Raw genomic sequence first — 20863 nt, forward strand, 5'->3', positions numbered from 1 at the left:
AGGTTATCACATTTCTATTGCTTTACCACATGCCGTGTGTCTACTTATACAAGCCCACAGTGAAAAAACACAGCAGTAATATGTTCAGGAGTAAATGTTTGTCATGTGTTTATTAACTCTGATTTTTAGTTCTGTTATTAATCTGTAATTCATTCTAATAAGCAGAAAAAGTGCATCTCTTTATCCCAGGTAAAGGTTTCTCAAATACCTCTCAATTTTAGTCAATCAATATCTGTCCATTCCCAGCTCTCTCATTACCCCAGAGTCGCTATACCACCTTTAGGTATGAAGCTGCCAAATCATGAATGCTGGCAGACTCCAGTAGTTGAAATTCCCAGTGGAGCAAATAAAAGCTTTTTACGGAGATTCAGTGTGAAATTAGATCTAAATTATTTTTTTTAAAAAGCCAAACTTCAAGATAAGAGAGTTATTTTCTGTAATTACATAAAAGTTTGTAATATCAAATAGATTTATTTTCTGTGTGTGTAACCACCACATGTATGTTAAATACTTTTTAGTATTAGAGGTAGTCATGCTTTGTGAGCTCTAGTAAATTCCCCAGACAATATGTCTACTACTCAAGAAGTATTATTTCTGCTCTACAGAATCATCAAAACTCAGATGAGTTTAAAACGGTCTTTGCATGTAAGCACACAGATGAAATCAACTTAGTTCTGCATGCAGTTTACTGACAAACTGAACTTCACAGTACCTGGATAAAAATGTAGTCTAGAAACAGGAGAAAGCCAAGAAGTTGTCAGAAGGAGTTACTAAGGAGTTTGTTTTTCATCCATACTGATTGGCAAAAATCCTGCTTGTTGCCAGTAAAAATATTGGAAGGGCCTCTCTGTTCTGTGTGAAGAAATTTTTTGCGTAGTTTAGACAGTAAAACTTTTCAAATTCTTGTGGAAGTCATTTCTTCTTCAAGAGCTTAATTTTGGTTTAATAGTAGTCATAAATCATGAAATGAGAAGGATAAGTTACATAACAGTAGCAGATTTTGATCTGTCTTGTCTTTAGCACTCATTGCCACAGAAGTGTTTTGTTTTATAATGGTAAATCAGTAGCAGATCTCCGTAACCTGGAAAATTTTAGTGTTTATAACTAACCATCAGTGTTCCTCTAAAGCTGGTAACAACTTAATTTTTCTTTCTGCATACTGTCTTTCTGTTGGGATTTATTATGTAACCAGTGTATTTTTTGGAAAGTGTGTGATAGTCAATTTTAGATGAACCAGAAATAAAAAGCTCAATAGCACCCTTCATAGCTTCTCACTGTTGTTTATTCTGTACTGGTTCAGTTGTGTACAAACTTTATAAATACTAGTGGATACCACAATTAACGTAGAATGATGTGATGGAAAATGATACTGGTTTGAACAATTAATGTAATGTTTAATGTAATATATACAAGCAAAAATTCATAAGCCAAAATTCCAATCTTTTGAGATAAAATCATACTTTTTAATAGGAGACAGATGACTACCGATATTTTGACCCCAAGATGCTACGAGGCAGTGACAGGTGAGTTTTGCTTCTTTCATTTTACTCCGTGAAAAGACTAACTTAACAAAATCTATTTTTATTTTACTTGCTGACTACTAGTAATTCATTTTAGTCATTAATTCCAAGTCAAGACAGTTGGTGTTGAAGGAATTCACAATTGGGAACTTGGATCAACCAGATAAATTTTTATAACACTGAAAAAAAGAATCTAAAAAAACAAATGCTAACATGTACGTCAGTTTAGTCACAGGAATGTGCATTAATATTTAGCAATAATAGATGTTAGAGTTCTTCATAGTTGTACTTCTTGGTTTCTTTGAAACTCTGTGAGTTCACACTGTTAAGTTAAATAGTCATTGGATAGTGCATAGAAATTTCTTTGTCACTTTTTAAACAGTTACTATTTTGATTTGAATACAACCCTTCTTTAATAATTTTGTTAATATGTTTAAAAAAAATGATTAAAAGTTGACTTCATTCACTTTTGTATAGGATGGGGCGCATTTTATGTTCATGTGCATGTGAAGGGAGACTTGGATATAATTTATTTTGCCAGTAAAAGAGGGGAAGAGGAATTACACCAGTAATCTTTATTTTTGCTTTGTATCTTTAAACAATAACTGTCTGATAGTCTCACCTAATTTAATATCCTAGAAACAGAGAAGATACTTAATTTTAATATACCTTCTAAAAATAACTGTCATCGAACCTGTGAGAAAACAATCATCTCATTTAGTTGCACCAGTTTATTACAGGATCAATGTGGATAAAGTAGGTTCAGGCTTGGTTTTAGTTATTTGCATGAAAATTCTGTCTCTGCTTTTGTTCTTGAAACATGGAAAGTAAGTGGACATGTATGTTTTATTGAAAAGTATTACAGATTATATCATTTCAAAGATAAGCAAATTTTGAAATTATCAGAAAAGTGCTAGTATTTTATGTTTCATTTTGATTTCAACTGTCACTGTTTTGTTATGCTTTTATAGCATTTTTGGTGGATGTTTTGCAGAAGTGCAAAGATTTATTTCACTCAAGCCAAAGGGTTTTCTCACTTTTTTTCTCCACTCTGTATAGTTCTTACATTGCTTTAAACAATGTAGAAATATTCATTTACAGCAGTTTATAAATGTGGCATTCTGTGTAGCTATAATAATCGTCATAGGGAAGAGCTTTTAATTTCTTGTTTGGGATTTTTATGTTAACTCAAGTTATATTCCTTAAATCATATTTGAGCAAAACTCATAGTGGTCTGTCTAATTCTCCCTTCAAATATTACGTAGACAATAAAAACATAGGTTAGTTGTCTTGACAAAGTGCTATAAAATAGTATAATTAATGGATTTAATTAAAAAGTGACTAATTTTATTTTCTAATCTACTCCCATTTTAAGAAATACTGGCATTTCCACTTACTGTGTTTTAAATAGAGTAGGAACTGCATTGCTGTAATTCAGTCTTAGCAAAACAGTATCTTTCTATCCTGTGTAAAGCCTATCTCAAGTATAAACAGGCCTTGTCCTCTGAGAGGATGACCCAAAATGTATGTGGATTTGTCATATCATACTCAAATGATGCAAGAATTGGGGTAACAGTTTTACTTACGGGAAGTCTGTAGTATTCCTGACAGACAAAGCAACACATTAGAGAGAGCCATTCCTTTTTGAAACCTATTTTTCTGATACACTGGAATCTGTGTTGAGTCAGTCGATCGTGGTCATTCAGAGAAAATGTCTTAAAATAGGGGAAAATGCAGTTTTTAATCTATGTTAGAACATAAGATGCATTTGACTACCTGGGGCTGCAGGCCAGTACAGGGCAGGAGGGCAGTGGTATTGTGAGAGCAAAGGGCAGGAGAGCAGACTGACCCTTCACAGCTTTTTCTTCACTTTCCCCTTCCCTCTGAAGCTGCAAGGTGATGCAGGAAGGGAGGTTTCTCCCACTCTCCCTTCTACCTGCCTGTGTACTCAAATGGAGAAGTCTGTACCACACAAACTTGTGATTTTCCTCTTCCTCCCTTAATCAGTCTAATCCTTACATAACTGCTGCCTATAGTAGTTTTTGAGATTTGTAAGCATTAGTAAGTGTGTCTGCAGGCACTGCAAACTGACTGGCTTACCTAGCTAGGACTCCAGGAGGCAGGATTTCTAAGTGCCATGAATTGTGCTAATGCTGGTGACATTTTTTACTCATTGTATTTGCTCCTAACAGCACCGTAGTTAGAGCTTTTAAACTATGGAAGATTGTTGTCATTTAAATCAAATACCTGGAGGATGAATGCAGAAAGGCAGTTATTGTTCTATTTTATATTTTTGTCCAATATTACGTAGTAGTCCGTAAACACGATGGGTACATGATGCGTATTTTGCATATTTCTATTAATGTGTAATGAAATTTGTGTTGGGGTTTTTTTGTGTTTCTTTTTATAGCTCAGTTCCAAGAAATAAAAATCCATTCCAGGAGGTAAGTCATGTAGAAATTATTTTTCAATGTTCATGTGTTAAAAATAAATAAATCCTGAAGTACAGTCATTTTTGATGATCATGATTAAGAAAATGAGAGGTCTTATTTGCAAAAAAGAACTTAGACTAATTATATCTGGTATAAATTATCATTAGCTGTTATTCTGAAGCTTTTCATCTTCAAAGGACTATGTAAGTATTAACTAATACTGGAGAAAAAAATACAGAAAATTCTTCTGAAGGTAATTAACAGGGATTTACTAATATTGTAATTGAGTGAGCAATTTAAACCCCCCTATCTTTAGACCAGGTTTTCAGAATGCTGATTTAATGTAGATTTAATCCTTTGTCCAGCCTTAAACTACAGTGTTGACCACTAGGTGACTAAGTGACTATTTTAAAGAGTCTCTGCAATTAAACGAAAAAAGCAAAATAATAATGAATGTTACCATTTCATATAAATGCTTGTAACTTTCAGTATTTTTCTACATAAGTATTTACAAATAGTAAAGGTCATATCTGATCTTATTACCAAGTTTCATAAGCAAAATATTTGCCTTGGCAATATACAAATGTCTCGGATTTCTCATGAAACATCCTAATTATCTTCCATAACTAAAGAAATACCATGTGGTGTCATAAATATATGTATGGCTACAGATGGTCGTACCAAAAATGTCAGTAGTAACATAAAGTCTATACAAAAGTCATATAGTATGGTCAAACAACTTTGGATAATGTATGCTAACAACAATAATACAACTATTAAGTCCCCTTTTTCTAGTAATGAATTGTTCTCTTTTAAACACAGCCCAGAAAATAATGGTGGTCTTTACCTGTAATATTATAAATTATTGCTGGTAGTAGGTGGGAAGGGAAAAAATAATGAAAAAGTGTATTTCTTTATGACAGAACTATTTTATTTACAGCCCAAATGATTTCTTAAGCATCCATGGAAGTATTTTAACTCTTCCTGTGGTCACATCTCCAGACAAAAAAAGGAACATGTTGAAACTGTATACGTATCAAGTATGTCTTAATAGAAGAGAGTAACACACTAAAAGCTCTCAGCTTGCTATTCTGCATCCTACCAAAACTTCAAATATCTTCTTTCGGATAGGAAGCAGTGGTTCTGTATCCAGTTCTTATGAGACTGCAGTGTGATAGTTATGATTTTTGTTGTAGGTTTAACAATCTGATGTATCACTACTGAAATTGAAGAACTTGAATGCATGCTCTAATAATGTGTCTGTTGTCTTTTAGGCCATAGTATTTGTAGTTGGAGGAGGCAACTATATTGAATATCAAAATCTTATTGACTACATAAAGGTATGTGTACTTCTCTCAGTTGTAGTCCTTAACTTACTGATAGAAACCAGATAGAGCATGTTTTCTGTAATATTTAGTATTTAGAAGACAAAGTCTATGAAATTAGCCTTAACATCCTTATTCTATACAGAGTCTGGGAAAAAAAGAATGTAAGTAGAAATTGTGGATTACTAGTTCAGACCAACAGAAACTTACTGTTTCTTGTATTTTGTTCATGTTGCTCTTTGGAGTTGAGTAAACAAACTGCATTCTCTTTTATTTTGTGTTCATACACACCAACATTGTTGAAAACTGTCAGCAGATGTAGCAAACTGAATTAACCTGTTTTAGGGTCCTGTCAGTAGTTTTCCTGTGCTGGTGTTAAATAAAGCAACTGTAGCATATCATAACCTTGAAAGTAAGGAACTAGAATTCTCTAGTTTTCATAAATCTTGCAAAGAAATACCCCAGTGTTTTTTCATATGCATCTTGGCAATATGGAGTCAGTTCAAACTCAGACCTGCAGATAATAGCATTTGATTGTATGACAGTCTTACTTGAGCATAAAGTATGTTGTTTCAGAAGCCAACATAATGCAAATACTGTGCTATCTGTTACAGCAAATATCAGATTGGCATCAATATCTAAGCATTTATTACTTACCCACATTTAGAAGTTTTCAGTACTGATTTAATAGAAGCTCATTCTTGTTAAACTGCATCATTTGATTCTGTGTAGAAATCATACAAGGTGTCATATACACAAGGAATAAAGTATGTAACCAACTGTGTAATGCTGATGTAACAATTTAATTTCTCTGGTTCCAACTGGCCAGACTAGCAGAACACATGTATACCAAAAATCAGTGGATGGAGACAAATACCTAAATCATTACAGTTCCTGGGAGGCAGGAGTGGAATTTAAGCACTTTCCAGGAATTAAATTATTTAAGCACTTTTCCAGGAGTAACCTTAGTAAAATTCTGAAGAAGGTAATAAATTATTTACCAGCAGTAGCCTACCATTCTTTCTTCCTGATCTTAACCTTGTTCATGGTACAGTTGTCCTGTCCTCTGGTAGACAGGATTGAGGCTTTTCACACAAAAGAATAAATATGGAGCATTAATCATTGAAAAACATTTATTCTGCAAAGCACATGAGAGCTTTATGTCCAGGTAAATCTTGAAGAATGCAAAGTGAGAACATGTGTGCTGAGTTTCTCCCTGTAACAGGCAGCCATTTTGGAACAGAGCTGGTCTGGAGAGGGGAAAGGATAGGAAGAGGAATGTAAATTAAAGAAATCATTTAAATTTGGCTTAGCACTCATCACTATCCTTGATAATTAATTCAGTGAGGCATCTGCCTGTGGCAGAATGCTTTGTCAAATGTTTAGCTTGCTCCTTAGTCTACCCAAAGCCACTTTAGGTACTATATCAATCCAAAAGATGCCCAGTAGCATGAGTATTTGTTACTTCCTACTAAAAAAAATCTCTGAATTCCCTAGAGGTTAGTTCACTTCTCTGGTTCTAGCTGCATGCTGACAGAGCTGAGGTTTGCTGTGTATGTGTATATACAGGGCACTTGAGTGATGACAAGTTAAACACTCAGCACTTCATATAAAGTGGCAGGAAGCTGAAGTTTCAGAGGAGTAAGAGGGCAAACAGGAGGTCATTTCATAGATGGAGAGGACAGAAGGAACTGAAAACTGTGGAAATGGTAATGTTAGATCTTATGGAGAGTGAGAAGTTGAACATACTCTTTCTTCTTCTGGAGCCTGTGAACAGAGGTTTTTCATCACAGTTGTCACAGCTGAGGGGTGCTGTATGTTTCTCCACTCAGACTGTGTGCTTGAGCAATGGGAGATGACCTGCCAAGGGGGAAGACTCCTTTATTCCACATAGCCCTTTGCTCTTCAAAAAACAAGGAAGGTTAATGAAAACCTTCATTCTCCCTCCCAGCACCTGGAAGCCTGTGTGCCTCTCCCAGGTGACACAGTCTTATCCAACAAAATTTGCTTTTCCATGTGGTAGACTTCCAGCATCTCTTGTTTCCACAGATGTAGCTTATTAATTATTCTCAAATTCAATCAGTCTTTCTCCAGAATAAAAAAGAGAAAAATCAACAGCTCTGTTCTTGCAAGCAGATACCACAGAGATTTTATTCACTGCTTTGTTTTTCTAAGCACTGTCCGTTTTGCCAGTTTGCCTCTGAAACCACAGAGAAAGTATTTTAAAACTTTCTAAAACAGGAAGCAATGTTCATTCAGCTTTGACATTCGGGGGATTTTTTGTAGAAGAATTAAGAGGAGCCCTCAAATCCAATTATTTGTAGTTCTGTGCTAGAATGGACTATCTCACAATGTCAAAAAGCAAATATTTATAATGTCATTAAGGTAGATTGTGCCTTAAAATAAATGTATTGTCCAAGTTCAATTCAACATGCTGAAAATGTGTCATCAAAATTGCAAGCCATAGGGAGCCTCCAAGAGGAGACTAGCATACTGCTTTGTGCAAAAGAATTTAGTATATCCCTTAATTTCCTTCTGTAGATGCTTAAAAAAGTACCACTTGTTAATTTTCTGCTATTCTGTTAAATAATTGATTTCTTATGGACTTCTCTTTTGTAGAGTAAACAAGGCAAACATGTCCTGTATGGCTGCAGTGAACTTTTTAATGCTACACAGTTTATGAAACAGGTAGATAACTTTGATAATCTCTACAATATTTATTACTTCTTTATCTGTATATCAATTTATATAACTCTATGTCTCCATGGATTTTTACCAAAAAAACCCCAGATTAATCTGTGAGAGATGAATACATGTTCTTGTTACCTATTTTCATTTGCTTGAAGTGGGGTTTTCAAGTCATTATTTATAATTCTCTCTTGAAGGCCTGTTATCAATGTGAGTTCACAGGTAATGCAGGTGAACAAGTTCATAATAATTGCCTTTACATAAGTTCTACTGAAAAAAAATTAGTCAGTTCTTGGAACTTTCACAAACAGCATGTCTTTCCAGGGTATTCTTGCAACTTTTTCAAGTTACAAGATCTTTAAACCTTTGTCCTGGTGTATAAATATCTATAGATATACAGATATAAAAGTACTGGCCTAGTGGGAGGTTGGTGTCCATACCTATACTAAAATCTGTCTTTTAAGGATGTTAAAAACATCATTACTTCTCTATGCCTCATTGCAATACAGATACAAAATAAAAATTATTCATGATGGTCAGCAAATAGCAGCCCTTCAGTAGCTGTCACCACCTATGGTTTTATGTCCTAGTAAGATGAGAACAAGTGATTATTCAAAACTACATTTTAAAGAACTAAATTAATTGTTGTTGCGCTTCGAGGACACGAATGGTACTTGCTAGCTTTTAACTCCTCATTCAGCTTAATTAACTTTTTTTTTTGTCTTGACTGTGTACACTGTACCTTTACTTCATGAGATGCATTCAAATCTGAAGATTTGAAGCTCAGGTCTTCTCCTCTGAGGGTATGCATTAAATATTCTATTACCAGCAGATTTTTGATTCTCAGATACAAATTTTATAGGACAGAAATATTTGCTGTATAAACTGGATATTAGTTTGTCTGAAAGAATAAGATTAGCAATCTAATGACTTTGTCTCTTCATGTTTAGCTGTCCCAGCTTGGCCAGAAATAAGACTGAAACACCATTACCTGGATGGCAGCGTGACAACTGAGAATTGTTACAACATTCAGATTATCTTCCTACCTTTAATTTTGTCATTATATTAAAACTTAAACCCATTTCATTAATATGATAACTTTTAAAAAAAAAAACTGTAATTAATACGGTGTATATCAGCATTTCAGAAATAAAACTTAAAACCTGCTGTGTTTCTGGTGGGGGTCAGTTTCACTATTATTCTATTTTAATTGCAGTATTAGCTGTGGTATATGACAGAACTGGCTGAAAAGTATGGCATTTTCAAGTTCTTATATGTAAGTTTCTGATACAGTAAACAGCTTTAAGAAAAGGTCAAGTCTGTCTTTAGGAGTTATGTTCTTCTTGAAGGCCAGAGTATCTTTATTTAACAAAATTCAAAAGAACAGAACTGCCTTTCAGGGCCACAGACAAACAGCCTTAGTGCAAGAGAACTCCTTCTAGTTCTTACCTTTTTATTTTACCTAAGTCATTATTTGATTTGTCCAGTCTTTGCATTATGGTCGAAAGATATACTGGAAGATACCTTCAGTACAAGTTTCAGGTACAGTAATTTAGCTTTTCTATTAAGCTTAAGAGAAAATTGCTTGCCAACACAGTCAGTTTCAAACTGTAAAATTGAAATCTTTAATAGTTTTCTTCTGCACTTTTTATTGTAACTGCTTTGACTGTTATGTTTGGGAAGAACCCAAGTCATACTCACAAAACAGCTCTTAACTGTTTTATAAGCACATATTTAAAATACAGTTTTTAACAATTCCATTAGGTAGGAGCAGGTTAGTAGTTTAAAGAATCCAGTAATGAGATCTCTGGAGAAGGCATACAGGAATTAAGAGAGCATAACAAAATTCTTTTTTATAGATGGAGGTCTCTGCCTTTCTAACTTCTCTGGAAACAGCATTGCTACTGGTGAAGCAATAATATGACTTCAAAACAAGGCCTAACACACTCAAAAAGTGAAAAAAAAATTTGTGGGTTTATTAGCAAACTGTGAGAATTACTGGCTTACTGTAAATTTTTCAGTAGTGCTTTTTGCACTGTTTTTCAATGTTGAATGTTAGTTTTGCACTAAATGCCCTTTCCCCAACTAGATTGTTTTTCAGAACATCTGTACAAGATATGCAGTTGACCTATTCTGTAAAAGTATCACAAGAAAAATGTGTAATCTAGACCATGTTATCAAAAAGTAATAATGTTATTTAATTATCTAAGTGTTGTAAGCTACTCTACAATACTGCTATAAATTTCTAATTTTACCAAGTCAATAAATATATTTACTATGGTGTTCATTGTAGTTGTTGCATGTGAGCGCTGTCCCAGATTTCAATAAGCAAGGGCTCACTGTCAAATGCAGTTTGTTATTCTAATTCCCCATATATATATATATATATATATATATATGCTATATTTGTTAGCAAAAACAAGGTCAAAGTAAGTCAGGAAAAGAAAATTATATTTAAAGTGTTTATTGCTTCTTGTGGGAGTTTGTTCCAGGCTCTTGAAATAATCCCTCCTCAACTGTGCTTCCTGTGCAAAGAGTTTTAACCTTGCAGCTGACAACCAGCTTATGAAAAATCTGCCGATTGGTTTTTGTCCAGATCTTGGCACTGCGCACTTGAATGAGAAGCACTCCTAAATCCTAGCTTACAGAATTTGCTTTTGCAGTAAACTGTGTAAAGATAGAAGAATTTACTTTGGTGGCTACATTCAAAAATCTGTTTTCTGTCTTTACAGTGCCTCTGGAGACAGGCTGCTTTTGTGCCCAGCTTTATAGCTGGATCTTCAGGTCTGCTGTGTAAGCAGGCACTGGTCAGTTTGGGAGTTGGGATTTTTAAAAAAAATAAATACAGTTTTTGTACTTGAAGCATTCTTCTCCTTCATCTCCAAAATAGTTTTCTGGGTTTGTTGTAGTAATAGTCCTGAAGCTCTCTGTTACCTCTAAGTCAGGCATGTACTGCTCTGTACCTCTAACTGTGTGCCTACCTCGTGCTTCCTCCTTGCTAATGCAACCTGAATTGTGGCATGCTGGTTTTTGTTACATGGCCCTTTTCCCAAGTACTTCTGTGGATTTAGGAATGTGGAAGGTTGTACAAGAAGTCTCTGGTTAATCTAGAGGCAAACAGTGTTAAAAATAAGCTCTCTCTTTGGTAAACTGGTTCAGTTTATGGTTGTCATGGTGCCTTTTGTATCTTCAAAGGTCCCTCAAAGGCCTGTGCTTAAAGGAGAGATTATGCCTGGCTCAGTGAGTCTTTTAAGTAAAGTTGCAGCATTCATGTTGCATGGAAGACCAGTGAGGTTTGGAACTTTTCTAGCCCCTTCTCTGTTCATAAAGCTCTGACAGGGCCAGCTGGTGAGGCAGCATCAACGGCCGTGCTGGCTTCTGGCACAGCAGCTTCAGCTTCCACATCTCAGGACAGGCAATTCTTCATTGGGATCTACCGTCCTATTTAGGTAAGTAAAGACAGCAAAAGGCTGAGTGTCAAGTGCTGTACCTGTTCTCAGGAAGAAAATTAGCAAATTAGCAGTCTAGTCTTCATCTGTGGAAAATTGACAATCGATCTTCCAGGAAGTATGGACAGACCTTATAAATAGTTGCACATACTTCAGAATACATTCACATTTTGACATTTTAATTTGAAGGTTTTAGAATATTTAGGTGGATATTTTGTGACTTAATGGTGAATTTAGTGAAAATTCTGGTTTTTTCAGAATTAGACACTAAAAAAGTAACAATAAAAAAAATGTAACAATCAGAATAAAGGAAAAAAGCTTCTGGAGACCAGCACTTCATTTATATGCTCTTTATTTGTATGATGCTCTCTGGTGCAAATCAGATAAAAATCTTTCTTAAGCTAGAAGTAAATTTTGCTGTTGATTGATGGTGTTTACATCAATCTGAATGGAATGTAAAATAGCAGGTTTTTCCCTAAATCCACAGGTTCTACAGAGAATGGGAACAATGCTATCAGTCACAGTTACAGAGCCAACACAGCTGTGCACGCATGGCTCCAGGACTAGAGCTGAACAAAGGGCAGCATTTCTCTTTCCACATAAATTCTATACTCCAAAATGGAATTGCTTAATGATTAGTTCAGTGTGTTGACTAGAGCAATCCTATGACATTTAGGAGGTAAAAGGTTTATAAGTGGGTACATGGGAACTTCCTTCCAAACTACCACGGCTGCATTCTTCATATCTGAAGTAAAAGGTGTTGGGCTGGAACTATGTCATATCCTGTATTTACTGACAGTGGAGACACCCGCTCCCTCTCTTTGTTTGGATCATTCATTAGTTGTGACTCGTTGCTGACAGATGGCTCTGGCTCAGAGAAAGCCAAGCCTGGCCAGTGTTCTAGTGGTACAGAAAAGTTAGCTGCAGTGTCAGTGAATTCTATGTAGCTTCAGAGATCAGAGAAGATGTTAATATTTCTTACTGCAGATCAGTGGATGAATTGACCCACTTCTGTTTTATTTGGAAGTGGCTTAGTAACCCTGTTCTGTGCAGCAGTCACAGTTGTTTTCAACAATATTCAGATACATTCTGCTCCTTAATATGGTCACGTCGTTGCAACATGTACCATCCTTCAACGGCATGCAAAAATCTGCATATTGAATCCACCAATGCATCATATTTTTTTTTCTACAATTATAAACCATTATAAACCAGGTAGTTCAATTGCTACTAGAATTTTAAATTCGGATTATAAACTTTGTATCTTTCCCTTTATCTGCTCGTGTCTTTCCCCTTAAGCAAACCAAGTAGGACTAAGTTTTACATTCCTAAAATGTTATATTATTCCAGCTCCTCCTTATAATTGCATAGGTTGACTGGTTTGATTTGGTAACGGAGGAGTGATCTTTATCCTGTGAAACCAGACTCATATGCCCAAAAGCCTTTATCTGTCTCTTCCAGATCCTCCTTCAGTCTCCCCATCTCATGTGTACATTCCTATTTCTGGCAATGTAAAAGGGGTAGATCACAGACGTAATGCTTTAACAGAAAACTGATTTTAGCACCTCACCATAGACACGTAATACAACTTTCATTTACTGCTCTGAATTCTTACCTGTGTTATGCATGTATCATGAAAATCAATGGATGAAAATCAATGGATGAAAATGAAGTCCCAGAAGGGGTATATAGCTTTCCTTAACAATAATTGGTGTGGATTATTTCAGTACTTTCTGGGAGGTTTTGATTTGGTTCTAATAGCAGTGGCCTGATAGGAATACAGTTCTCCATAGTGTTTCCTACAGCTAAAACCATTCCCCTACCTTTTTCTCCCTGCCCAAATAAATTTGTATCTTCTTTCTGCATATAGACCTTCAAAGGCTTTCAAATCATACTGAAGATAAAGTTTTAACAAATAATAGGATTGTTCCTATTTCACTTTGGAGAGTAAAACTACACAGGTCAGCTCGAATAATTTTTTGTGTTAGACTTAATTGAGCTGTTTAATTTACTCCCTGAAATGACCTAGGACCATTTGTACATTCAGCTACAATGGCAAGTCTTCCTATGTTCTTTCTGCATCTCTAAACCAAGACAATAATTGTTACACCTTGTATAAGTTTCCAAATGACAATGGGAACTCTTGTTCTGAAATGTTTTTGACATTCAATCTGATACATGTTCTCAAAAGACCTTTTAAACCATAAATCAACACATATGTATTTTATCTGTTTCAAGTGCAAGTATCTATGTACACTTTTTCTAGAGCACAATACTCATCATATGAAATAGATTGAATAAGATCAACATTTTCTTCCATCTACAAATCCCTTGTGATCAGTGCTTGGTTTGTTCATTCTTTTATGTAGCGTGTTCTCTGTTATGTGTCCATAACAAAGACTCTCAGATCGGGTGACAAAACCAAAAGAAATGAGGGAGAGATGATGGATTATGACACGAAATGTTTCACAGGCAAGCACACTTTTCTTGTGTAGAGCTTGTGTAATAGCAAAGCTAATTGTATTGCCAGTTTTGCTAGCACTGAAATAAACCCTCTCTTTTTAGATATCAATGAAGTGAAACACAGCTGGTGCAATTTTTTCTTCAGATTCCCTTACCAGTATGTTCCAGTCGTCTTGGAGGATGTCTATTGCTTCATTTTCTTGGGATTGTTGACAGCTAAACTGCTGAGCTTCAGCTGGGATGTAAATTCACTTTTAAACCGGAACATGAGGCTGTTCCCATAGATAACTAATCAGCCATGGGCCCCATTCAGATACAGTTTGAATTGGTAACTCACAAGGAAGTAGGATGTCATTTAGGATGACCTACTCCTAAATGTCATAGTCTGTCCAGCTGCAGTACTGAGGATATTTTTTGTCTTCCCAGGGAAAAAAGCTTTGGCTAGCCAGCCTTCCCTCACTGTAACCATGCTTTGATGAGCTCTTTGAAAGCAAACAATGTGAAGATAAACACTACAACACAGGGAAGGGAACTATATAAGTCTACTTTCTGTGAGTTTTATATCTCTGTCAGGCTGGAAATCACCTTTATCATACGAGAGATAAGTGATAGTTTGAAGGAGAATGGGGAGGAAAAACCCCCACATTATGCTGTGGGACTGTTCTGAAATTCTTACAGGGAAATTGTACAAGACTTTGCTGACCACATCACCGCTTTCTGATGTTTCTGCAGACCACACTTCTTCCCAGGGGAGGCATCTGTCTGTCAGCCTTGCCTTGCATAGGACAAGGAGCCGCACTGAGGTTACCAGCCCAGGGCTCTCAGGTAGGAGAATGGTACCATACTCGCTCCTCACTGGAAAGGTTGAATTTGTGCCTGCTCAGGGCCCAGTGTGAAAACAGGTGAACCTAAAAGAGGTCACTCTTCTGCAGAGCCACTTTAGGGGGGATTTTAATGATAATACCTCTCACTTATTAGTTAGAATTAATTTTCTTTTTCTTATCTCTCCCTCTCAACTTTAATATCAATAATCAAAAGCACAGTCCCCATACTGTAGGATAGGACACTGCTTAGTCAAACAGTCAGTGAAAACTTCATGAAGGCTGGTGTTTTATAATCATGGCAGTCAAATCATGAACAGCAAATCAAACAGTGATGTTTTCCAAATTGTTTTTCCTCCTTTAGGTGTCATTAGTAATTTGTTCTGCTACTCTCCTGGCCGGCCTCCCTATGTGCAGTCTCTGTCTGGTCAGGATCTGGGCTTCAAGTGCCAAGCTCACCTGTATCCAAGCCAGGCTCCAGTGTCCCAGCAGAGACAAGGATTTAGCCCCAGAATACTTGTAGTGATACCTCAAAGGAAATGACTAGTTCCCTTCCCAAACCCACAGAAATATTTGTACAGCTAAAGTTCCTGAAGCAAAAACACATCACATTTAGAAGAATCCTTTGGCACAAGATGACCTTGCTTTCTGTTACCTATTTCTAATAAACACGCATTTTGGGAACAAAAACAGTGCTAAGAAAATAAGTGCAACTCTGGCTACAGAAAGGATGAGATCTGGACGGCATTCTTTGGAAATCTTCACAGTAAGATATTAAGGACAAATATCTCTATAATTTAGTTAATATGCCACATTTCGATGCTGTTCATATAATATATATTTACTTTTTCTACAATGACAATAGAAAAGCTAGGAGACCTTTAAGTGTATTCACTGAAAGGCAATTTTCTTTGTTCAGTGTGATGAGGATTGGTAACTGAAGCGATTTCAGCCTATCTTACAGAAGGAAAATGGAGAGCAAGGCCATTCCCAAGGCATCAAGGTGTAGCAATCACTGAGGCAGCAGTGTGTGAAGGGGGAGGGATCATAAAAAGACTCCACCACAAGTCCAAGGGGATTTGGATTCTCCCCTAAAATGGAAGTAAAGGAGAGAAAGTAATCCTACCAGTCAGGAAACCTACAGCGACCCTACACAGGCTCCCATGCCCTTCCCACAACTGTCATGAGTAGGGGACCAAGAAATAACAGTGGGCTCCATCCCAGGGGTGGTCCCAGGATACAGAACTTCTCTCTCCCTTCCTTCTCTCTCCTTCACAGAAGGATGGCCGGGGAAAGAGCAAAGCACTAAGTCATGAACCTCAAGTGACCACATATGGTTGGTAACATCTGTCACCAAACAGAGCCAGGAGGGAAACCCCAGCATCTAAAAATGACACCCTGCTGGGCCAGGTGTGAGACCAGGTCTACGCTGGCATTCTTCATGAGAAGAATTGTCTACCAAGGAACTGGTGAAAAAGTTCACATATTTAGGCACAGTACCGAATACCAGGAAAAGATGAATGCTGCCTATACAAAGAGTATTTGTTGTCAGCAGAAGATGTAAGCACAAAGAAAATGCAGTTCAAGTGACTGCAGGTGCCTCTGAAATCTTGCATGCTGTTTGGTGCCACAGCTCCAGTTCCACTCTACAAAACTTTGTGGGTATACAAAATAAAGGTGGAGACAAAACACATTAGGTTGATCCTACTGTTGTTTTATTGGAAAGACTGGACTGGAAAGGAAACAGAATCTCAGCCAGGTCAACATATCAGGCAAAAGCTGGATATAAACTAAAGTCATCTTTTGCTACGAATACCACTGCAGCTATTTTGAAAGAAAGCACAAGAAAACATCGGTTTATGCCAGTGGACTGCCTTGCAATGCACACAATCAGGTTCCCAAGTCTTTTGGAGCGACTGGTACTCCTACAGGGTTATGCAACTCTGTGAGGATCCAATTCTTGAAAAATAATGGAATACCTAACTGCAGCATCTTATGCTGTTTTGTGTGTTCTTTTGTTCATCCCCAAATTCATCAAAACTCATAAGAAACATCAGTATTTTATGTACTACAACGGCAGACCTGCAATATATATTTCCACACACAAATTTCATTATTAAATACAAAACATGGTTTTAAGAATCTTAACATTTTCCATACCACAGTTATACTTAGATTAATGTGTTGTCTTCCTTATGAAGTGCTTTTATTTCATTACATGTTTGAAAGATTCCCCACATCTAAATTTAAGAAGTCGGTAGTCAGTTGTTTTGAAATGGGAAGAGTTGACATGATGATATGAATTAAAATAAAATTATTACTCATCAAATTACATCAAGTTCTTTTGCTGGCTATTTAATTTAAACCTGACTGGTAGGTCGATATCATAAGCTATACTTTAAATGGAATGCAATTAACTTGAAATAGATTTTTTTGTTATTATTTTGATAGAAGTGTTTTTCATAACTCAGTGTTCCTTTTTCCTTTCCCCACTGCGATCAAAATGTAACTGTCTGAAAGTTCATCTGGCAGCGGAAATGTTGTTTCCAGTTTGCCTACAGATACAGTCGTTTCTCAGGGGCTGGCTCATAGCAGACGCTTTTGTAGACAGTCTTTAAACTTTGCCATTTCAGGGGCAAGCACTCTTGATCAAAGGATGAATAAAAAGAAAGGCCTCAGGAGATTCCTTCTCGGCTGACTACCTCCAAAGGGTGTTCTTGGGTTATGAGCTCTCTGAATCCCAAAGCTACCTTTAGTTGCTATTTTTATCTTCTAAATTTCTAGACCTGTAGACCTAAAAGCAACTACAAATCTTCCTTGTAGATTAAGCATACTCCATCTCATTTCACACACTACTTTTGAGGAAATAGGGAAGGGGAATCATGGATGGAAGCCAATGCTGTAGTGTAAATACCCAGCTGATCCGGACATCTCCTCCACAGGACGGTGTTGTCCCATGGACCACAGAAGAGGTTACGTTTGTGGAAAAATGCACATTACTTGTTTTGAGGGCTGTGGATGTGGTACAGAACCCAGAGAGCAGCAGATATTTAGCAAAGAGCAAAGGGAAAATGCACCACAGCCACCCGTGTGAACACTGCCCTTTTTTAGGCAGTGAGGCAACAGCAGTGGTTCAACGGGGGAATGGGAATGAAGGAGAGAGACATATGCACGGTAGGAAAGAAACAGCTGAGAGGAGTAAACAGCCACTGTTTGAGTTAGAAAAGCTCTTAACTGGAAACTGTAAAAGAAAAGATGTAAAAGAAAGAACTGGCACGCACGCATACAGAATTATCCTTGTAGAAGGAAAATTTTTCCTACTTCAAGAGAAAAGGGCCCTATTCTACTGAAATGAAATACTGGCTACTTAATAGGACTTAACAAAAAAAAAAGAAAAAAGGGTCTGAGAACAATGTATCTATTATAGCCTTGTTTTCCAGCAGATGTTTTGAGGTGACACAGAACATTTAGTGGCTGGGTGTTCTGTTTTAAAGACCATGCTGTGAGTCGTTCCGGAACAGAGCAATTTTGGCTGTACAGGGCTCTGAAATTACCATTTTTAAAGTGTACTTAAGCTAGTAAGCTATGTGTAGCTAAAGACTTTTGTTTGAGGAATAGGGGCAGGAGGCCAAGAAAGGTACCTCCAAAAGGAAAATGGGCTTTATCAATAAATCAAAGTATACAAAAAATACTAATCTTATCTGGTTTTTAACACATCACTCTGCAGCCTTAGTAAAATAGCATATTTTACTTGAATTCAAAACTAACATTTCTAGCACGTAGAAAAAGAGCTTTTGCCTTGCAAAAATATTTTTGCAACAATCAGGTGTCTGAATGCCCTTCCCAAAGAATGAGCACATGAAGAGAATAATGATGCTATAAACTATGTTTGACCTTTAAACAGCTTTAATTTTGAAACCAGGCTTCACTGAAGCAATGGCACTATTCACAACGAAAAAAATTAAGCAAGGTCACTCAGCATGAACTTACCTTCCAGAAGTTTGAGTAAATGAACTGTTATTTAAGTAGAAAAATTTGAGAAATGCTCCAACTTCATTAGTTCTTCCTATGTGACAGAGGCCTGGGAGAAGTTGCACTCAGTTTGTCTGAAGCCCTGAGTTAATGCCGTGAGCTTTTGAATGCATCACGTTTCTAGTAAGAAGTCCAAACATTTGAGAAAAATCAGCTGAGCTAAATCAGCTGAGTTAAATTACTGCACCTATTAAAACCTATGATGGTCAGCTTAACTATTTCCACCAATATCGAAGAAATTACGGTTGCCACCACTACGAAACAAAATTCCAAACTATTGGTATCTTTGCAAATAGTTCACTAAGAAAATTTTAACAGCCTTAAATGCTTAGTAATAGCAAAGAGCACTTAAAACTCAGCCAAGTCTGTTGCAGGTTTGTGTTCATTGTCACCAGGTATCATGGATTCTAAAGGCTTGTAAGTTGAGAGGCATTTGGAAATTACTTTGATTTTACTAAAACATGCACAGGCTTTAAATAAAAACAGATTTTTCAAAAGGGCTCGTTATTATCTTAATTCTACTGCAAGTGAAGTCAGAAAAACACAGGAAACAGCAACAGCTATATTATAAAGATCAGGTATCCATCCAGTCTGGCACCTCCAGCCAGGTCAGTACCAGCAGTTTCAGAGATAAAACATTTCTGCAGCCCAGAACTTGGTTCTAATGCAGGTTCACATCCACTGTTGACTGGTGGCAACAAATTAGTCCAAGCTACCTGTATTTCATACAACATACTCAATAATCTTAGGGTCTTTTCCAGCCTTAGCGATTCTATGCTTTATAGCCAAAAAGCCTTGTCATTAAGATTACTCTGTTTGAACATTTGATCTCACTGACATTTTGCAGAGAGGACAGCTGTGTCCTAGCTTGCTTGAAATTTTTTTTAATCACAGGTTTAATGGTAACAGTCAAACTGCAGTCCAACTTAAGTCCTTCTTGGAAATTTGTAATATACATGCATAAAACACACAGTCATTTTCTCCAAGGAAAATTACAACACCAACTGCGAGTTCAGAGCTATGCATTTGCAAACACTGAGGGCAGCAAAAATCCCTGCCCATGAGACAAGGTAGTGGGAGATCAACACTACAATATCGCAATCACCTCTCTCACTTCCTCACAGTTGAATAAAAGAACAGAAATAATATTAGTCTTCTAAAAATCAAATGCATTGGCAGCTGTGGGAAACAAACCCAAAATTTAAAAGGATGCTGCCTCTGATAATGGGTCACTCAGGTATTGTTCACAAAAACAACAGAAAAAATATGCAATTTAAATGCAAGGAAATTCTTAGTGCCTTTATTTCCTGGAAAGTGCAAGTTGTATATGCATAGTAATCCTAAATGTGACTTTTATAATTTCAGCTCTTATTATGCTGCTTCTAGGAAACTAAATCATAGAATTTTTTGGACTGGAAGGGATCTTAAAGATCATCTAGTTCCAACGCCCCTGCCATGGGCAGAAATGTCTTTCACTAGACCATATTGCTCAGAGCCTTGAACACTTCCAGGAATGGGACATTCACAGCTTCTCTGGGCAACCCATTTCAGTGCCTCACCACCCTCATATTAGAGAAGTTTTTCCTAATCTAATCTAAGCCTACCCTCTTTCAGTTAGTCCTTGTCCTGTCTCCTGTCACTACCTGCTCTTGTAAAAAGTCCTTCTCCACACTTCTTGTAGGCTCCTTCAGGTACTGGAAGGCTGCAATTAGGTCACCCCAAAGCCTCCTCTGAGGCTGAACAGCCCCAGCGCTTTAGCATTTCCTTACAGGAGAGGTGCTCCCTCCCTCTAATCATCTTGTGGCCCTCTGAACTCACCCCAGCAGGCCCATGACCTAAGAACTAAAATTATTTCCCTATTAATGCTAATGGTATCACCCATTGCTGACTTGCTAATTTTCTCCAGACAAATGACTCTATCAATTTCTCTTCTCTCTTTTCTCTGCTCACTCACCAGACATTTTTCACACACATATTTTCTTTCTCACTCAGTTGTGACAATGAATGCCACTTGGCATTCACTAAAATAGTACAGGGCATAGTCAAAAGCCAAAGGATGAAAATCTATTTAAATCAATTTGATAGAAAAGCAAGAACCAGAAGGGGTGGGGAAGATAATGAACTGTTTACTAC

The 20863-nt window shown here is 36.8% G+C and overlaps 1 protein-coding gene and 1 long non-coding RNA gene across 4 annotated transcripts in view; one reads left to right on the top strand and one right to left on the bottom strand.

Moving 5' to 3' along the window:
• Positions 1–10257, top strand: part of SCFD1 (sec1 family domain containing 1) — a 47560-nt gene extending 37303 nt beyond the window's left edge. The window contains exons 20-24 of the mRNA XM_008639566.2: positions 1471–1523; positions 3931–3964; positions 5227–5292; positions 7897–7965; positions 8916–10257. Of these exons, the coding sequence (XP_008637788.1) occupies positions 1471–1523; positions 3931–3964; positions 5227–5292; positions 7897–7965; positions 8916–8939 (246 nt within the window). The 3' untranslated portion in view covers positions 8940–10257. The remainder of the gene's footprint in view (positions 1–1470; positions 1524–3930; positions 3965–5226; positions 5293–7896; positions 7966–8915) is intronic.
• Positions 1–20432, bottom strand: part of LOC108448563 — a 22718-nt gene extending 2286 nt beyond the window's left edge. For 2 of the 3 annotated variants that reach the window (XR_001864498.1, XR_001864497.1), the window contains exon 1: positions 5935–7280. This is a non-coding gene — a long non-coding RNA (uncharacterized LOC108448563). Of the gene's footprint in view, positions 1–5934; positions 7281–18688 lie in introns of those variants that run through there. The other variant, XR_001864499.1, reaches the window with a different exon arrangement.
• Positions 20433–20863: the final 431 nt, after the last annotated feature.

This window comes from Corvus brachyrhynchos, unplaced genomic scaffold (genome assembly GCF_000691975.1).
Source record: "Corvus brachyrhynchos isolate BGI_N302 unplaced genomic scaffold, ASM69197v1 scaffold115, whole genome shotgun sequence".
Taxonomy (NCBI): Eukaryota; Metazoa; Chordata; class Aves; order Passeriformes; family Corvidae; genus Corvus; species Corvus brachyrhynchos.